Source organism: Hipposideros armiger, unplaced genomic scaffold, assembly GCF_001890085.2.
Source record: "Hipposideros armiger isolate ML-2016 unplaced genomic scaffold, ASM189008v1 scaffold_11, whole genome shotgun sequence".
NCBI lineage: Eukaryota > Metazoa > Chordata > Mammalia > Chiroptera > Hipposideridae > Hipposideros > Hipposideros armiger.
In genome coordinates, this window is record NW_017731361.1 from 3,881,690 (window position 1) to 3,902,855 (window position 21,166).

A 21,166-nucleotide genomic window follows, 5' to 3' on the forward strand; every position below is an offset into this window, starting at 1 on the left:
TATATATATACAGATAATTTTCAACAAAGGAGCCAAAAACATACAATGGAGAAAAGAAAGCCTCTTCAATAAATGGTGCTGGGAAAATTGGAAAGCCACGTGCAAAAGTATGAAACTAGACTGCTATCGGTCACCATGTACCAAAATTAACTCAAAATGGATAAAAAAAACCCTAAACATAAAACCTGAAACAATAAACTACATAGAAGAAAACATAGGTATAGATCTTGGGTTCAAAAAAGATTTTATGAATTTGACCTCAAAGGCAAGGGAAAGAAAAGCAAAATTAATGAATGGGACTATGTCAAACCAAAAAGCTTCTGCACAGCAAAAGAAATCACCAACAAAACAAAGAGGCAACCAATCGAATCAGAGAAGATATTTGCAAACAAAGCTTCTGATAAGGGGCTAATATCCAAAATATATAAAGAACTCATTCAACCAAACATCAAAAAAGACAAACAATCCAACTAAAAAATGGGCAGAGGACCGCAACAGATGTTTCTCCCAAGAAGACATACAAACGACCAACAGATATATGACAAAATGCTCAACTTTGCTATCTGTTACGGAAATGCAAATCAAAATCCAATGAGATACCACCTCATACCTGTTAGAATGACTACCATGAACAAGACAAGTAATAACAAGTGTTGGAGAGGCTGTGGAGGAAAAGGAACCCTCATACACTGTTGGTGGGAAAGTAAATTGGTACAGCCACTATGGAAAACAGTAAGAAGTTTCCTCAAAAAATTAATAATAAAATTACCGTGTGACCCAGCAATCCCTTTTTTGGGTATCTACCCAAAAAAATCTGAAAACAATTATCCATAAATAGATATGTACCCCGATGTACACTGCAGCATTATTTACAGTGGCTAAGACATAGAAACAACCAAAGTGTCCAAAGATGATTGGATAAAGAAGTTGTGATATATATATATATACCCAATGGAATACTACTCTGCCATAAGAAAAGATGAAATACTACTATTTGTGACAATGTGAATGGATCTTGAGATTATTATGCTAAGCAAAATAAGTCAGACAGAAAAAGTTAAGAACCATATGACTTCACTCATACGTGGGATATAAAACTGAAAGCAACAAAGGAACAAGACAAACAAAGAAACAAAAACTCATAGACACAGACAACAGTTTAGTGGTTACCAGAGGGTAAGGGGGGAGAGGGGTGATAGCTGAGGGAAAAGGGATCAAATATATGGTGATGGAAGGGGAGCTGACTCTAGTAGTGAACACACAATGCATTATATAGATGATGTATTCTAGAAATATATATATTTGAAACCTATATAATTTTACTAACCAATGTCACCCCAGTAAATTTAATTTTTAAAAACCCAAACAAACCACCCTTCACTTCTGTTTACCCGAGGATGACTGACTTCAAAGCTCTAAAGATTTATTTTTAAAGCTTTTGAATCTCAATCATAATAAGAATGCTTTACCACAAGCTTTCTTTAGTACCTTGTTTTGCCCAAAATATCTAGGAATCTTACAGCAATAAATAATCAACATAAAAAAATAAAACATTGAATAAACAAAATAAAAAATTAAAAAATTGCCAATCAGCTCAGTAAAAAAATCTCAAAATAGCTTTAACTAGGATTTCTCTTATTATGATTGATGATAAATACCTTCTCATATGTTTAAGAGCCAGTTTATCTCTTCTTTAAAATTGTCTGTCCATGTCTTATATGTTCATTTTTCTATTAGATTTTTTAAGTGTTTTGTCCTAAGATTTTAAAAAATTATTTTATATTTAAAGATATTAGTTCTTTGTCCAAGGTACACGTTGCAAATATATATTTTTTTACATTTCATTTGACTTTCACCTTTGTTTATGGTATTTTTTGCAGTGCAACCTTTTTCCCCCTTTATTTTTATGTAATCAAATGAATCATTCTTTTCTTGTATTGCATTTAAATTTGGAGTCATAGTTAGAAAGCCTTGCCCCACACTTGGGTTAGAGAAAAATACATCAATTTTCTTCTAGGACTTGTTGGTTTTTGGGTTTTACATTTAGATCCCTGATCTACATAGACTTTATTCTTGTGTGTGCTGAGGTATGGGACTAATTTTATCATTTTTTTCCTAAGTGGCTATCCAGTTGTCACAATGACATTTATTAAAAACTTGATCTTTGCCCCAGCCAGTGATTTGAAATAGCATCTTTATCATATGCTGAACTTCTATATTGCCAGAGGCTTTAATGATCAGAAAGCCACACTTCTTTCTCACTAAAAGTTATCATTATATGTTGTGGTGAGTTACTTCATCAGAAAAAAAAACAATTCAGTCATATAAAGCTACCCATTTGGTGAGAAGCGATAACAATATAATAACAGCATGCTGGGGAATAAAATGAACAAATTCTATATCTCTAAGAAGCATTTAGGTTTCTTGGGAGATTTTCAGGTAGACAAATTTAGTAATCTTTCGAAGGTAGTTTCCTGACATATTTAAACTTTGTGATATAATAATAAGAGAATACTAATGTGATCAAGACTAGGAGAGAATAGCACTCAAACGGGAGGAGAGAGACTACATCTCTTTTTTTCTTTTGACTTCTGAAATCACTGTTTATAGTACCAAAATATTTTGATGAGATAATTTCTTCTTGTTCTAAGGGTAGATAGAATGGAGTTTTTATACAACTTATTTTTAAGATTCATAGATAATCTTTTTTTTTAAAGATTTTTATTGGGGAAATGGGGGATGAGAACAGTGCTGGGGAATTTGGGGAAAGGGAACAGACAAGTTGCTGTCGTTTTGTTCTTCAGTCTAGTTGTGGAGGACGTTACTTCACTGGCCCAAGTTGGCACCATCATTGCACTCTTCTCGGGTGAGGCAGATCAGTTTCCAGCTTCTGGACGGCCGCTCACGCTGGCTGCTGGCTACACATGGTAGCCCATGGCAACCCACTGCAGCAGGGGCTGCAGCCTACAGGGTCGCTGGGGACCCTTGGCAGCCCAGCTCCAGGTTGAGCTGTTGTTCACCATCTTAGCTGTAGAGGACAGTGTCACTGATCCTCATATGTGGGATCCGAACCGGGGTCCCCTGGCATCCCAAGCCAGTTCTTAACCAACACGCCACTCGGCCGGCCCCATAGATAATCTTTTCAAATCAAAATATTCAAAACATTGGGCTGGCCGAGTGGCGCGATGGTTAAGAACCGGCTTGGGACGCCAGAGGGCCTGGGTTCGGATCCCACATATGAGGGCCAGTGACACTGCCCTCCACAGCTAAGATGCTGAACAACAGCTCAACCTGGAGCTGGGCTGCCGTGAGTCGCCGGCGACGGCGCAGGCTGCAGCCCCTGTGGCAGTGGGTTGCCATGGGCTACCGTGTGTAGCCAGCAGACAGCGTGAGCGGCCCTCATGCCAGCATGAGCGGCAGTCCAGAAGCCGGCGACTGATCTGCCTCGCCCAGGAAGAGCGCAGTGATGGTGCCAGCTTGGGCCAGTGAAGCAACGTCCTCCACAACTAGACTGAAGAACAAAATGACAGCAACTTGTCTGTTCCCCTTCCCCCAATTCCCCAGCATTGTTCCCATCCCTTCAATTCCCCAATAAAAATCTTCAAAAAAAAAAAAAGAAAGAGTTTCATTAGGCCCACTGGTAGCTTGAAAGAGTGACTGTATCTTCCAAAAATGCTTACTCCTAGGAAAATGGATGCGCATAAATGAATGTATATAATCCGTAGTGCATTGTATGATTACTATGCTGTTAGCATGAAGATTGCTGTATTAATAAGCATTAACTATAGTGAGATGTTGGTTAAAGGGTACACATGTTCAAGTATAAGATGAATAAATTCTGGGAATCTAATGTACTATAGTTAACCATACTGTAGTGTGTATTTGAAATTAGCTGAGAGGATAGATTTTAAATGTTCTCTCCATACACACATGGCAACTAGGTGAGGTAATGGATGTGTTAACTACCTATATTGTGATAATCATTTCACAACATATACATGTAGTAAATTGTCATGTTGTACACCTTAAATGTATACAATTTTATTTGTCAGTTATACTGCAATAAAGCTGGGGGAGGGGGGAAGCATTAAGTACCCACTATAGTAGCCACCAGGGGTACAAGTGGTCATCAAAATACATATATGCATGGTCTCTGACCTGCAGCTATTTTTTTTTCTTTTTTTTGTGGAAGAGGCAGACATTATGCTTAAACAAAAAATAAGTATAAAATTTGAAATTGTGCTAGGTTTAACAAAGGTAAATATAAGGTGCTCTGAGAGAGCATAACAAAGGCTTCAGTTTTAACTGGGGCTAAATAGAGGACCTCTGTTAGGAAATAACATTTAAATTGAGACCTGAAAGATTTGTAGAAATTTACAAAGCAAAGGGAGGGAAGGTAAAGACGCTCTCCAAGGAGAGGAACAGCCTGTGTGAAGGCCCTGGGGCACATAAGAGCTTGGCTGATGACCACACTGAAAGCAGCATTATGGAAATCAAGGGATGGAGAAGACATGAGAACTTGGATACTATGCAAAGGACTTGGTATTTTATTTCAAGAGCAGTGAGATGCTACTGAGGAGTTTTGAGCTGGAGAATTGTATGATCCAAGTAAAATGTTAAGATCGTTCTGGCTACTGTGGAGAATGGATCCAAGAGGGTGCTGTTGGCTTATGAAGAGATTGTAGGAAAACTATAGGCTTTATTATGAATGGGAAAACTACTTCAACTTTTAAAAGCTAGCCTTCAAAAGACATACTGTCAAATAGGTGGTGGTGAATGGAAAAAATGATTGATAAATCAGTGTATCTCTGAATAACCCACTAGCTCAGTGCTTCTCAAACTTTAATGTGAATTCAAATTACCCAGGTATTTCGTTAATGAAAATGCTGTTTTGGTAGTCCTGGAATGGGGACATTTCTGCCATGTCTAACAAACTCCCAGGTGATGCCTAGGCCACTGGTGCTTGGCTCATACTTTACGTAGCAAGTGACTGGGCTATATTCTAAATTCTAAATATATTCTAGCTTTTAATACCTATCAGCCTTCTTGTGGTCTGGCCAATTGTCACACTTGAGTACAGTAATACCTTGGTTTGTGAGCATAATTCGTTCTTGAAACAAACTACTTATATGGCAAGACATCACTCGTTTACCAAGTTTAAATGTATTAGAAATGTTTGCTCGTCTTGCGGAACACTTGCAAACCATGTTACTCACAATCCAAGGTTTTACTGTATTTAAAACTGGGGGTTTTAAGAGATGAATTAAATTATTGAGGACACGGAGAAACAGGTCAAATATGGCTTTTCATGTATTCAATAAATAGCCTATATATACTTACTTCTTATCTACCTATCTATCCTGTCTGCCTACCTTCCTGCCTCAAGATTCAGTTACATTTCAGAAAGGACTGTAGACAAAGTAATGTCCATGACAATTATACAGAAATACTTTGTGAGGCTCTGAAACTTTGCCTCTAATATCTAACTGGGTGATTTGCATCACTAATTGAGACTTACTCAGTGCCAGGCGTTTTACCTGCCTTATTCATTTAATAGATTGGAACCCAGGAAGAAACTTTAGAGGATGGTTTCAACTTGTCCAAGGATGTACAACTCAGCTCTGACTTATTTCATACCTGACTCTCTTATTCATTATTCTAATCATTGCTAATTTTGTTTGTTTAGTGACTACAATCCTAAATACAGAAAACTTGAGGCTCTTTATTCTGTGGGTAAAGGCTTTGTATTTCTCTAATACTTTATGGAGCTTTGCAGCTATATCGCAGTCATTTTATAAGTTCCAGGTGGTAAAGAGGCTTGGTTCCCCCACCACCACCTTTTTGGGGGGGCAGGAGGGGGATGTGCTATCCTTATTTTTTAAGCAATGCAACTTCTCGTTGTGGCATATGAACCCAAGATCTTGGGAAACACATTGATCAAGTAAAGGGAAACATTTGAGATTATGCTCTATGATTGAGATTATTATGCTCGCTGGGAAAAACAGGGTAGGAAATTTCACATTGCTCCCTGGCTACAAAAGGAGAGCTAAATAACATCCAGTTTCAAAAGAAATCTGAATTGAAATTTTACATTTCATAAAACAGAGTTAAAGCAAACAGATAGTAGTTCCTGTTGATTTTCTTTACTGAAGAAGTGATAGGGAATTCCACAGTCTCATCGGGTTAAGAGACAAAACGGAAATTATTAACATTGCCACAGAAATGCTAAATGCCTCCTTACGAGTAGAGTCCGGATAGATGGGTTTTACCCAGTCCTCCAACAAGCCAAATTTGTTGGTGTTTTTCCAGACAACGTTGTATCGTTTTCGGTTTGGTTTGATCCCCCTTCTTGCGATTAAAGACAGCCATTAAAATGTTTAATAGGCCTTGGTTTGGCTTGAAGACTTGCAGGCGGCGAGCTTCATCTCCCTGCAATTGGCTTTCCAGGCTAAGGTAGGTTTCCGATGTATGGATACTGCCAAGGCGCTTTGGCCGCAAAGTCTGGAAGGAAGCCAAAGGAAAGTGAAGTTCCTGGCGCTAAGCGCTTGTCCGGCTCAGAGAGCCGCGCGCTAGCGCATTCTTCGTGCAGTTATTGGCTGGGACTCTGCGTGCCGCTGTCGGCCAATGAAGAGGCTGGAGATCTGCCCCGGCCCGTCCCCTCTCGGCGCCCCGGGATGAGGCAGAGACTGAACAGCCGGCGAGCAAATCAACGGCATCCAGAAAGCCATGTCCGACTCGGAGCCCAGCGCCCAAGCGCTAACCCGCTGAAAGTTTCTCAACGAAAACGCCGGGACGATCCGGACCTGCTAAGAGGAATTGTCTTTGAGTGAGATGGTCCCAGAGGCCTGGAGGAGCGGACTGGTAAGCACCGGGAGAGTGGTGGGAGTTTTGCTTTTGCTTGGCGCCTTGCACAAGGCTTCCGCCGTCATTCGCTATGAGATCCTGGAGGAAAGAGAGAAGGGTTTCGTGGTGGGCAACGTGGTCACGGACCTTCGCTTGGATCTCGGCAGCCTGTCAGCCCGCAGGCTCCGGGTGGTGTCCGCAGCTAGCCGAAAATTCTTTGAGGTGAACCGGGAGACCGGAGAGATGTTTGTGAACGACCGCCTGGATCGAGAGGAGCTTTGTGGGACACTGCCCTCCTGCACCGTAACTCTGGAGTTGATAGTGGAGTCTCCGCTAGAGCTGTTCAGTGCGGAAGTGGTGATACAGGATATCAACGACAACAATCCCGCTTTCCCTACCCGGGAAATGAAATTGGAGATTAGCGAGGCCGTGGCGCCGGGCACGCGCTTTCCGCTCGAGAGCGCGCACGATCCCGATGTGGGAAGCAACTCTTTACAAACCTACGAGCTGAGCCGAAATGAGTACTTTGCGCTTCGCGTGCAGACGCGAGAGGACAGTACCAAGTACGCGGAGCTGGTGCTGGAGCGCGCCCTGGACCGGGAGCGAGAGCCGAGTCTTCAGTTGGTGCTGACAGCCTCAGACGGAGGAACCCCGGCTCGCTCCGCCAGCCTGCCTATCCGCATCACTGTGCTGGACGCGAATGACAATGCGCCAGCCTTCAACCAGTCCTTGTACCGGGCGCGCGTCCTGGAGGATGCACCCCCCGGCACTCGCGTGGTGCAAGTCCGCGCAACCGATCTGGATGAAGGCCCCAACGGTGAAATCGTTTACTCCTTCGGCAGCCACAACCGCGCTGGCGTGCGGGAACTCTTCTCCTTAGACCTTGTAACCGGAGTGCTGACAATCAAAGGTCGGCTGGACTTTGAAGACACGAAACTCCACGAGATTTACATACAGGCCAAAGACAAGGGCGCCAATCCCGAAGGAGCACATTGCAAAGTTTTGGTAGAGGTTGTGGACGTGAATGACAATGCCCCGGAGATCACAGTCACTTCCGTGTACAGCCCAGTCCCCGAGGATGCCCCTTTAGGAACTGTCATCGCTTTGCTCAGTGTGAGCGATCTGGATACTGGGGAGAATGGGCTGGTGACTTGCGACATTCCTCCTGGTCTCCCCTTCAGTCTTACTTCTTCCCTCAAGAATTACTTTACTTTGAAAACCAGCGCAGCCCTGGACCGGGAGACTGTGCCAGAATACAACCTCAGCATCACTGCTCGCGATGCAGGAACCCCTTCCCTCTCGGCCCTTACAACAGTGCGGGTGCAAGTGTCCGACATCAACGACAACCCCCCACAGTCGTCACAATCTTCCTATGACGTTTACGTGGAGGAAAATAACCTCCCCGGGGTCCCAATACTAAATCTAAGTGTCTGGGACCCCGACGCCCCTCAGAATGCTCGCCTTTCCTTCTTTCTCTTGGAGCAAGGAGCTGAAACTGGGTTAGTGGGTCGCTATTTCACGATAAATCGTGATAGTGGCGTCGTGTCTTCCTTAGTGCCGCTGGACTATGAGGATCGGCGGGAGTTCGAATTAACAGCTCATATCAGCGACGGGGGCACTCCGGTCCTGACCACCAATATCAGCGTGAACATATTTGTCACTGATCACAATGACAACGCCCCCCAGGTCATATACCCGCGGCCTGGCCGAAGCTCAGTGGAGATGCTGCCCCGAGGTACCGCTGCCGGCCACGTGGTTACGCGGGTGGTAGGCTGGGACCCGGATTCAGGGCACAACGCCTGGCTCTCCTACAGCCTCTTGGGAGCCCCCAACCAGAGCCTTTTTGCGGTGGAGCTTCACACGGGTCAAATCAGCACTGCCCGCCCAGTCCAGGACACAGATTCACCCAGGCAAACTCTCACGGTCTTGATCAAAGACAATGGGGAGCCATCACTGTCCACCACCGCGACCCTGACTGTGTCAGTGACTGAGGAATCTCCAGAAACCCGGGCCGAGTTCCCCTCCGGTTCTGCCCCTGGGGAGCAGAATAAAAATCTCACCTTTTATCTACTCCTCTCTCTAATCCTGGTCTCTGTGGGGTTCGCAGTCACTGTATTGGGAGTGATCATATTCAAAGTTTACAAGTGGAAACAGTCCAGGGACCTATACCGAGGCCCGGTGAGCTCCTTGTACCGAACACCAGGGCCCTCTCTGCACGCGGACGCCGTGCGGGGAGGCCTCGTGCCACCACACCTTTACCATCAGGTGTACCTCACCACTGACTCGCGCCGCAGCGACCCGCTGCTGAAGAAACCTGGGGTCGCCAGCCCTCTGGCCAGCCGCCAGAACACGCTGCGGAGCTGTGACCCGGTGTTCTATAGGCAGGTGTTGGGTGCAGAGAGCTCCCCTCCCGGACAGGTAAGGGTTAGCCGGTCATCCGCGTCGATATTAATGCTTTTTCATTCTTGCACCGTGTTCAGAAAGGTATGGAGCCGCTTTTTAGTGGTGAAGATGTTTTCCTTCCTAACGGTGCACCCACATTTCCACCTGGCCCTTCCTAGATCAAACTCCGTGCCTTTGCAAAGGGCATGGCCTAGCTGGAGCGTGGTTCTTGGTCCCACACAATGTGGAGTTAATTGATTCATCTGTGGACCCAGTTCACACCCTCAACACTTGCTTGCCACAGCAACTAGCCAGTGTTGCTAAGGGGCCACTAAACTATAACCCAAGATCTCAGCACTCAGGTCTTAGCTTGGTGTTATTTGCATTGGGAGCAAGCTGCTGGACATCTGTAACCAGTGGCAGATGCTAGGAATATAAAAACTATTCATTCATCCATCTTTCAAGTGATTGTCACATCTGCACTAAAACTAATGGTTTCCTGGTAATTTTCCTTTGCCTACACAGATCCTGTACCTCATTCTTAGATGATTTTCTGTGAAAAAAGAAAATTCTAGGCATCCTTTAAATTTTATTTCAAGAACATTACTTACTGGAAATGATGTGCGCATTACTTACAAAATATTTTTACATTATAATAGTGATGTATGTGCGTTTAGAAAATAGACAAAAGTATAAAGAAAAAAATCAAAACTATAATCTCCAAATCCGAAGGTAACCACCATTAATTATAAAAGTAAAAGTAATCCTTTATTTTGAGAATAAACCCAGATAATCCAAAAGAACATAAAATAAAAAATGAAAGTTTTTTTGTACCCCCCCCCCATGTATAATAATTCCCTATCCTTCCAGCATTTTTTTTCTTAGATATACACATAAAGTACAAGGTAGCTAAATTCATATCCTGAGAAAGGTAAAGCGTTCATTTATTCAGGATGGTGTGTAGGTGACTGCAAGGCCTTTGTCTTGGAGTGAAACTTACACTTCCGATAGTAGGAGAGTCACAGTTTTGTTACTAATAAGTGTATAATTGCTGTCAACCCTTGGCTTTGGCAGTTATACACATGAGGCTCCACCACTTAACAACTATGAGTCCTTGGCTAAGTTAATCTTTCTAAGCCTGTTTCTCATATGAAAAAAGGGAGCAACAACAGTATTATAAGATTAGTGCACGATATGTATGCACAGTGCTTGGTGTATCATAAGTGTTAAAAAAATTCTTAGCTATTACTATTATGATTTTTATTAGTGTTTACCCACCCCACATCTTAAACACACCTCGGAAATGAGCAAATCTGGAGATAGCCAAAGAAGACAAAGTAGAGGCTAAGGAAGGATGACAGCCAGAGAAAAGCAGGTGCTACTCTTCTGGTCACACTGGAAAACAGCTGGCACTTTCCCTAGAACAATGTTCTCAAACTTGGTTGCACACTACAATTACCTAAGAACCTTCTAAAAATTCTGAAGCCCAGGCCACATCCCAAGCCAATTAAAGCACAATCTCTGGGGGTGGGACACAGGGATCAGTATTTTTTAAAGATCCCAAAGTAATTCCAATGTGCAGACAAGTTTGAAAACCACTGCCCTAGAACCTACCAATCTATCAATTAGCATTTTTATGAAGCAAAGTGTTATTCTGGTGTCTATAGAACCAGGAGCCAACCTTACTGGGCCAGGATGAACTTCTAAAACTCCTGTGATGTTATTTCCAAACCTTAAAACATTATATAGAATAGCTCTAGAAAAGCATTGTAGGGAAGACATAAGATGATAATTCAGTCATCTAAAGAGAAAATCTTCCTAAACCACTAGCAATCAGGCAACTATTCTTTTACTATCAAGAGCTGGGCAATGGGCATGGGATCTCTTTGGGGGCTGACAAAAATGTGCTATAATTAGAATGTGGTGAGGCTTGTATTGTTTTACTATATGTGCATATCCTTTTAAAAAACCCCATTGAGTTGTACAGTTTAAATGGATGAATTGTATGGTAGGTGAATTATATCTCAGTAAAGCTATTTTAAAAATCTAGAGCTGGGAGAATCACATAGTTGGCATAAAAAGGTCAAGTCAAGGATATGTAGGATTAAGGTTTTATGATGCTTCAATTCTAGTAATACAGACTATATGCCCGTTTGTTTTGGTATGAACTTGCCAATATAAGGGATTGAGACCTATAAGAGGTCTAGTTCTTGGATATTACAGGCATCCGTAAAGGACCAGTAATGGTTATAGAGATGACAAATTGATAGAAAAATCAATTAAGATGTTATAGAAAAAGGCTTTCTTTCTTTCCAGCCAGACCAGAGGTGGGAGTGGGGAAACCCTAGTACTGTACATACTAATTGTTTAGCTTTAGACAAGTCTCTTAACCTCCCTGAACTCCAGTGTCCTCATCTATAAAATAAAGGTAATACCTCCTTTCAAAATTGTTGTGAGAGTGAAAAGTAATGCATAGAAAGTGTCTGTACTCAACATAAAATACTCATATAAAATGGAAGTATTCAATATTAGTTGAACTGATACATAATATCAATAATTCACCATTTATTGAGCATTGCTATGTGCTCATCCCTATGAGCATCCCACTGTAAAAGATTAAAAGATACAGTCCCTGCCATTATGGTCCACAGAGTACCATAGGAGACAGACATGCAAAAAAAAAAAAAGATACTATAAGAAGCAATGGGAGGAAAGGAAAAGAAACACCTAAGCAAGCCTGAGGAATTCAGGAAGGCTACATAGAGTTGGTGATGCTTGAGCTAGAACTAAAGATTGAGTAGTATAATAGTTTGTTAAATAGTAAAGGGGGAAGGACAGCATGGAGGGGACCTTGCACGAAATCCCATGCAGAGGGATAATGATATGACATTACTGCTGAACCTTAAAGTATGTTTGTGAAACAGTCTTTGGAAGAAATAAAGTGAAACCAGTAGGCGGGAGTGAAATTTTGAATTACCTTTAAGTCAGGCCAAGGAGTTTTTATTTTATCCTGTATTGATGATAGTCATTGCAGAATTTTGAGCTGACGTGCATATGATGTCTTCAGGGTTTTTTGTTTGTTTTGGAGAGATTATTCTGGAAGCCATAATCTGAGGTGGATCGGGGATATTGAGACTGGAGACAAAGAGAACAGTTAGAAAGCTATTACAATATTTGAGAAGATTGATAAATGCTTGAACCAGCACAGTGGCAGGATAGATGGCAGGAGACGACTGTAGTAAAATCATCAGGACTTGTTGACTGACATGATATAGGTAATCAGGGAGAGGAATGAGTCAAAGGTGACCCTCCCCTCCCCCATTCCGACTGAGGCAGCTGGGTGGATGATGGTGTCCTTCACTGAAGTGAATCCTGGCATAAACACCTAGTAGGTCAGACTGATTTACACCTTCATTATTCCTATGGGAGGAGGTTTAGGTGTTTTTTGTTTGTTTTTTTGTAAAAACACAGAAAGCAGATCCCTGCCTTTGAGACCAGAATGTTGGTTGCTGGCCACACCATCGTCAATATTCCTGAGGATCAAGGGATTGGGGGGGGGGAATCTAGGGAGGATAAGAAACGCAAGTTTTGCCAGTGTTTTGGGGCATCCAGTGGTAACCTAGGTGAGGATTTGGATGAGTTAAGAAATCTCATGTCCAGATCAGGTTGGATTTTTCTCTTTGTGTTCTGGTGTATTTGCCACTTGGATTACAGTTTGCAGGTTTACAGTGTGAAATGAGTTGTGTTTCTGCTTTTGTGCAAGGTGGTAGCCAGGCTCCTGCGAGGGTATGGATATGGGTGGGGGTGGAGTGAGATCAAGTCTCCAGCGCCAAGAGGCCCCCTGGGGCTAAGTGAAAAGCTTGCTCTTTTGAAACAGTCTGTTGGTAATTAACAACATATCAAGCTTGCCATGGTGTCAAATAAAGGAGATTTGTAGGCACAGTGCTGTTGGTAGCTGATCTCAATCATTCACAGGAGCTATTAAATCTGTGAACATTAGCATTCTGCTAGGTAATGAGATCTAGTCCTTAGCACCTCCCAGACACAACTGATCTTTAATGATTTGGAATATCTCTCTCTCCTGGCTTCCTCCGCTCTGCTTCATCTCCTTCCGTACTGTCCTTGAAATCAATGAATGGTAATTTAGTATATCACTAGCAAGCGTCTGAATAAAAGAAGTTTGGTTTCCTCTGCGCTTCCTGTTACAACAAAAACATGTACTGCATAAATTTAACTGGCTACATTAATGTATAAGGCTTTTCTGCTAAGAGGTGGATATGTTTCTGAATAACCTGCAGAGGAGCAGAGTTTTGTGTATATGGGAGTGCTTTAAATAGCTGTTGCTCTAATACAATTGGACTGAGGCAGAAGCTACTCATTTAGAATATTGGTGAATAACAACACTGGCTTGAACAAAATGACCAGTCTCAAATGGCTACTCCTCTCTGGGTGCAGGTTGCTAGGGCTCTGGCTATCGCTGTTCCCCGCCCCCCGCCCCGCCCCCCAAAGAGGGGCGGGGAAGTTGGTGTGTTAAAGGGAAAAAAAAAATACATATATGTTGTCTGCCTCTCTAACAGAGGTAATCACCCGCGGAAAGAAATGCTGTTGAGCGGGAGGAAGGCGAAAACATAGGTGGGTTTGTGTGTGTGTGTGTGTGTGTGTGTGTGTGTGTGTGTGTGTGTGTGTGTGTGTGTGTTTTCCTCCAGTGCTGCGACGCATTAACCCTGCTGCTGTTGGGATGTTCTCTGCTCAGCCTATTGGCTGAGCCCAGGAGCCGCTGTCTGCCAATCGGGTGGTGGAAGGCAGACAAATCTACCCCGCCACAAGCAAAAACGGCGCGTAACCCTTGCGGCGCCGGCCCAGGCGCGCCAGAGCTGGCGCGGGGAAAGGGAGATAGGTGTCTCCAGCTGCTGTGGCCGTTTGGGGCGGGTCGGCTTCTTCCGCTTCTCAGGACCAGGTTGAGAACTAGCGGGTGGCAGCAATGCTCCGCAAGGTGAGAAACTGGGTAGAAATCTGCCCGGGGGCTACCCTTTTGTTCCTCTTTTGCCACCTGGGTTACGTTTGTGGGCAGATCCGCTACCCGGTCCCAGAGGAGTCACAGGAGGGGACTTTTGTGGGGAATGTCGCCCAAGATTTCCTGCTGGATACAGAGAGTCTGTCAGCTCGCAGGCTGCAGGTCGCTGGAGAGGTGAACCAAAGACACTTTCGTGTGGATTTGGACAGCGGAGCCCTGCTCATCAAGAATCCAATCGATCGAGAGGCACTGTGTGGGCTCAGTGCCAGCTGCATCGTGCCCCTGGAGTTTGTAACCGAAGGGCCTTTGGAAATGTACCGAGCGGAGGTAGAAATCGTGGATGTGAATGATCACGCCCCCCGATTTCCTCGGCAGCAGCTGGACTTGGAAATTGGGGAGGCAGCTCCTCCAGGACAGCGTTTCCCCTTGGAAAAGGCTCAGGATGCAGATGTGGGGAGCAACTCCATCAGCAGCTATAGACTAAGCTCCAATGAACACTTTGCGCTGGATGTCAAGAAGCGCAGCGACGGCAGCCTGGTCCCAGAGCTGCTCCTGGAGAAGCCTTTGGATCGGGAGAAGCAATCAGACTACCGCCTGGTTCTGACTGCTGTGGATGGAGGTAACCCCCCAAGATCTGGCACTGCAGAGCTCCGGGTGTCAGTGCTGGACGTGAACGACAACGCCCCTGCCTTCCAGCAACCCAGCTACAGGATTAGCGTTTTGGAGAGCGCACCAGCCGGCATGCTGCTCATACAGCTCAATGCCTCTGACCCGGACCTGGGGCCCAGTGGTAACGTCACCTTTTCTTTCAGTGGCCACACCCCTGATCGTGTGAGAAACCTCTTTAGCCTGCACCCCACTACTGGAAAGCTTACCCTTCAGGGGCCCCTAGACTTTGAGAATGAGAATTACTATGAATTTGATGTTCGGGCTCGTGATGGGGGTTCTCCAGCCATGGAGCAACATTGCAGCCTTCGAGTGGATCTCCTGGATGTAAATGACAATGCCCCCCACATCACAGTGACCTCAGAGCTTGGGACTCTCCCAGAGAGCGCAGAGCCTGGCACTGTGGTGGCACTCATCAGTGTGCAAGACCCCGACTCAGGGTCAAATGGAGATGTGAGCCTCCGTATTCCTGACCACTTGCCGTTTGCCCTCAAGTCTGCCTTCAGGAACCAGTTCTCCCTGGTGACTGCTGGGCCCTTGGACAGAGAGGCCAAATCCAGCTATGACATCATGGTCACTGCTTCTGATGCTGGGAACCCACCTTTGAGTACCCAGAGGACTATTTTCCTCAATATTTCAGATGTGAACGATAACCCACCCTCTTTCTTCCAGAGGTCACATGAGGTGTTTGTTCCTGAGAACAACCGCCCAGGGGACCTGCTTTGCTCCCTTGCAGCCTCTGATCCAGACTCTGGCTTGAATGCGCTTATCTCCTACTCTCTCCTAGAGCCCAGAAATCGAGATGTGTCAGCTTCCTCCTTCATCTCTCTAAACCCCCAGACGGGAGCTGTTCATGCTACTCGATCCTTTGACTATGAGCAAACACAGACACTGCAGTTTGAAGTGCAGGCCCGGGACCGGGGCAACCCACCCCTTAGTAGCACTGTGACAGTTCGTCTATTCGTGCTGGACCTCAATGACAATGCCCCAGCTGTGCTCCGCCCTAGGGCCCGGCCTGGTTCCTTGTGTCCACAAGCACTGCCTCCATCTGTGGGTGCTGGTCATCTAGTCACAAAGGTGACCGCTGTGGACTTGGATTCAGGTTACAATGCCTGGGTTTCATATCAGCTCCTGGAGGCCCCGGATCCCAGCCTGTTCGCAGTGTCTCGGTATGCTGGGGAGGTGCGGACGGCAGTTCCCATCCCAGCTGATCTCCCACCACAGAAGCTGGTCATTGTGGTAAAGGATAGTGGTACCCCACCACTCTCTACTTCTGTTACTCTACTAGTGTCCTTGGAGGAAGATGCTCATCCAGTTGTCCCTGATCTTCGAGAATCTTCAGCTCCAAGGGAAGGAGAATCCCGCCTGACCCTCTACTTGGCTGTATCTCTAGTGGCAATTTGCTTTGTCTCCTTTGGCTCATTCGTGGCATTACTCTCCAAGTGTCTGCGTGGGGCTGCCTGTGGAGTGACCTGCTTTCCTGCTGGTACCTGTGCCTGTCTCACCCGATCTCGAAGGAGGGAGGGGCTTCCTCCTTCCAACGGGATCCTCCGAATCCAGCTAGGGTCAGATGATCCTATCAAGTTTGTTGATGTGGGTGGCCACTCTCATGGCTGTACACCTTTGGCTTCTGCACCCACTCGGAGTGATAGCTTCATGATGGTGAAGTCGCCCAGTGCACCTATGGCAGGGGAGCCTGTTCGCCCAAGCTGCCCACCCTCTGATCTTCTCTATGGGCTAGAGGTGAGATCTTTGCAGGCTCAGCCAATGCTTGAGGGTTATTCCAATCCAGGCATATGGCTGGGCCATGTTCCAGAGAGTACTGGCCTCTCTGTAAGAGCCCGTAGTGATGTCACCATTTTTGTGAGTGGTAACTTTGTGGTAGATGCTGCGTTTTAGAAGTGTTTTGTGAATTAACCAGGGAGTTGTCACAGATTAGTACGCGGGTGTGGGTTATGCCCTTATCTGAGGGTAAGAAATAAAAGTAAGTGATCGAGAGCCAGGGTATTGTGGAAGCATGCTGCCAGAATGTGGGAGCATAGAAAGCTATAGTGCACGAGGATAGGGTGCACTGGTCCCCTAACTCCAGGTGGCTGCTTTCTCTACTCTTCATGAATGAAGGGGCCAGGTTCTGGACTACTTTAACACTAAGCTACCATTTCCCAGTGGATTGAGGGAAACTAATACCTTTGCCCCATGGTATCAAGTACTCCCTAACCCACTGTGAAAGGAACTCTCTTCTTGAAACACAGAAGAGAGCACAAAGAGGAAAGAGCCAAGGAAGTAGAGCAGCATCAAGGTGGAAGCAGAGATCTGTTAGTCTAGGTCTTCAGGACTCCCAGTCAAGTCCCCACTGGGATTTGGGCTAGATCAGTAGACTGGGCACAGGGGAGCATTACCTCTTAGGTTAAAAAAAAAAGGCAGTAAATGAAATCACTTAATGTCAGAAAACTGATTTGCAGATGAGGAATTCATAGAGATGGCTACTCTAGGAGTCTCTAAGTAGAGTTTTTCAGAATTGGTGAAACCATAAAGCCCAGAGGTCATGCCTCGCTTCTAGTCACCCTCCTGGGTGACCCGGATCAGTCCCAGAAATGTTCCCCCTTCCACAGACTGTGATGCTCATTCCACAGCTCAAGTCTAGAATCTCAAGAAAGCTGAGTTCTATACCATCAGCTGACATTGAGATTCCTCAAAGCATTGCTGGAAAGTCAGAGCAAGACTGTAGAAGATCCTAACAAATCTCTTCTCTCATCTTAGCAGCGTTTGGCAGGATGGGGGTGGGAGGGGGAACTCATGGGCTTCGCCTTCCCCAGAAGGACAAACTTTTGTTGGTCCAGGCAAAGTAGTGGAAGCTTCTGAAGTCATGCAGGAAGTTGCTGGATGAGAACACTGGGAAGTTTTGTACTACTTTGTCTTCCCTGTTGAGCACCATCTGAGCTGTCAAATTTTGCTGCCAAGGGGGCTGAATCAACCTGCAGCACGAAACGAGTGGGGAGGCAGGAGGCTTCTGTGACACAGATTTGCAACACCCCGTTCCTAAGGTTTCCAGGACTGAGGAGACTTCATAATTGGTTCAGAGCAGACAGACTTTTTGGCCAATCAGACTCAGAGCTGAGGTGGGGGATCTGCTCTTCCTGCCCGCCTCTCCTCCCCCAGCTCCCCAGCTCCACTCAGATTCAATTCCCCTCCCCCTGCCCACCCACCCCCGCCATTTGGTGACTAAGAAGAACTGCTGCAGGCAGACAAACCCCGGAGCAGTTTTTAAGAGGCTGGAAGGAGACACGAGATTTCAGCTGCTACATTCCAAGCTCTGGGTCTACCTTGGAGACGGTTCGGCAAAGTCAGTGTCCAGGAAGGGACTTCTGGGTCATGGGGCCCAAGACACACCCACAGCTCGCTGGGAAATGGCAAGTGCTGTGCATGTTGTCCTTGTGCTGGGGCCGGGTGTCTGGGCAGCTTCGTTACTCAGTGGTGGAGGAGTCTGAGCCAGGGACGCTGGTGGGGAATGTTGCTCAGGATCTAGGCTTAAAGATGACAGATCTGTTGAGCCGCCGACTGCGGTTGGGCTCTGAGGAGAATGGGCACTATTTTTCCCTGAGCTTCATGAGTGGTGCTCTGGCAGTAAATCAAAAGATTGACCGAGAGAGCCTGTGTGGAGCCAGCACCAGCTGCCTGCTGCCAGTGCAAGTAGTGACCGAACACCCACTGGAACTAATCCGTGTAGAGGTAGAGATCCTAGATCTCAATGACAACTCTCCTAGCTTTGCCACCCTTGAGCGAGAGATACGCATCTCAGAATCAGCCACATTTGGGGCCCGATTCCCACTGGATAGTGCCCAGGATCCAGACGTGGGCACCAATACTGTGAGTTTCTACACTCTGAGCCCCAACAACCACTTCTCTCTGAATGTGAAGACCCTAAAAGATGGGAAGCTGTTCCCAGAGCTGGTACTAGAGCAGCAGCTGGACCGTGAAACCCAGGCAAGACATCAGTTGGTACTCACTGCTGTGGATGGGGGTATCCCAGCCCTTTCAGGGACCACCCTTATCTCTGTCATTGTGCTGGACATCAATGATAATGCTCCAACCTTCCAGTCCTCAGTTCTACGTGTGGGACTCCCAGAGAATGCACCCATGGGTACACTGCTGCTCCGCCTCAATGCCACTGATCCGGACGAGGGCACCAATGGCCAAGTAAATTATTCTTTTGGAGACCATACATCTGAGGCAGTACGGAATCTCTTTGGCCTAGATCCTAGCAGTGGAGCAATCTATGTTTTGGGTCCCATAGACTTTGAGGAGTCAAGTTTCTATGAAATTCATGCAAGAGCCCGTGACCAGGGACAGCCATTCATGGAAGGCCACTGTGTGATTCAAGTGGATGTGGGGGATGCCAATGACAATGCCCCAGAGGTACTACTGGCCTCTTTGGTCAACCCTGTCCTGGAGAGCACACCAGTGGGCACAGTAGTGGGATTGTTTAACGTGCGGGACCGAGACTCAGGGAGAAATGGTGAAGTGAGCCTTGATATCTCTCCGGACCTGCCATTTCAGATTAAGCCTTCTGAGAACCATTACTCACTGCTAACCAGCCAGCCCTTGGACCGTGAGGCCACATCCCACTATATCGTGGAGCTGCTGGCCAGCGATGCAGGGTCACCTCCCCTGCACGCACATCTCACCATCAGGCTCAACATTTCAGATATTAATGACAATGCACCCTACTTCATCCAGCAGCTCTATATGGCTTACATCCCAGAGAATCGGCCTCCAGGTTCCCTTCTCTGCACTGTGACTGCCTCCGATCCAGATGCTGGGGATAATGCCCGTCTCACCTACTCCATTGTAGGGAATCAGATTCAGGGAGCCCCAGCCTCCTCCTTTGTGTATGTCAACCCTGAGGATGGGCGGGTCTTTGCCCAGCGCACCTTCGACTATGAATTGCTGCAGATGCTACAGATCACGGTGGGGGTTCGAGACTCTGGCTCTCCCCCATTGCATGCCAACACATCTCTGCATGTGTTTGTCCTGGACCAGAATGATAATGCCCCAGCGGTGCTGCACCCAAGGCCTGGCCGGGAACTCTCAGTCCCCCATCGTGTCTCTCGCTCTGTGCCTCCTGGCTCCTTGGTCACCAAGGTGACAGCCGTGGATGCTGATGCAGGCCACAATGCATGGCTCTCCTATTCACTGTTGCCACAGTCCACAGCCCCAGGGCTGTTCCTGGTGTCTGCACACACTGGTGAGGTGCGCACAGCCCGGGCCTTACTGGAGGATGACTCTGACACTCAACAGGTGGTGGTCCTAGTGAGAGACAACGGTGACCCTTCGCTCTCCTCTACAGCCACAGTGCTGCTGATTCTGGAGGATGAGGACCCTGAGGAAATGCCCAAATCCAGTGACTTCCTCACACACCCTCCTGAGCGTTCAGACCTTACCCTTTACCTCATTGTGGCTCTTGCAGCCATCAGCCTCTTGTCCTTAGTCACCTTCACCTTCCTGTCAGCTAAGTGCCTTCGGGGGCACGAAGATGGGGATGGGGGTGGGGGCCAGTGTTGCAGGCGCCAGGACTCACCCTCCCGGGACTACTATAAACAGTCCAGTCCCAACCTACAGGTTAGCTCAGATGGCACCCTCAAGTACATGGAGGTGACGCTGCGGCCCGCAGACTCGCAGAGCCATTGCTACAGGACGTGCTTTTCACCAGCCTCGGATGGCAGCGACTTTACTTTTCTAAGGCCCCTCAGCGTTCAGCAGCCCTCAGCTCTGGCGCTGGAGCCTGACTCCTTCCGGTCCCGCTCTAACACGCTGCGGGAGCGGAGCCAGGTGAGGGGCTCGCCGCGACCCCTGAGGGCAGCAATGGAGAAGCCGCCCCTGCACATACGGGACTTGGAACTTGCATTCACTCCTTTCGGGCTGGCTCAGCCGCTGGCTGCGCTCCACCCGATTGTCGGGACCATTTGGTCTGATTGCGCGGGACCAGTGGTGTGGCCGAAGCAGGGATGGGGCTCTGAGCCCGGGGAGGTGGTGGCGACTGTGGCCGAAGAGGGAGGGGATAGGACCGACCCTCCCCCACGCTCAGAAAAGGCGCGGAGATCTTGCGGGCCATCCCGGGGGTCCTCGGTGGAGGCAGTCAGAGACCCAGGCCCGGAGCCAGCCTCCTAGGCCCCGGCGCCTGTACGCTCCGCCGCTCTTTAGGTTTCCTCTTAACGTTTCTCCCCACTCCCTGGGACTTTGCGGTTATACTCAACCCTCCTT

The 21,166-nt window shown here is 46.8% G+C and overlaps 1 protein-coding gene across 17 annotated transcripts in view; it reads left to right on the plus strand.

Moving 5' to 3' along the window:
- The window catches only part of LOC109393460 (protocadherin gamma-C4), a 161,371-nt gene that overhangs the window by 123,433 nt on the left and 16,772 nt on the right, over positions 1 to 21,166 (plus strand). The window contains exon 1 of one of the 17 annotated variants that reach the window (XM_019662727.1): positions 6,286 to 9,261. The exons of 11 other annotated variants lie outside the window; for them this stretch is intronic. In XM_019662727.1, coding sequence (XP_019518272.1) covers positions 6,832 to 9,261 — 2,430 coding nt within the window. In that variant the 5' untranslated portion in view covers positions 6,286 to 6,831. 5 more of the 17 variants (XM_019662829.1, XM_019662721.1, XM_019662840.1 and 2 more) reach the window with 5 other exon arrangements.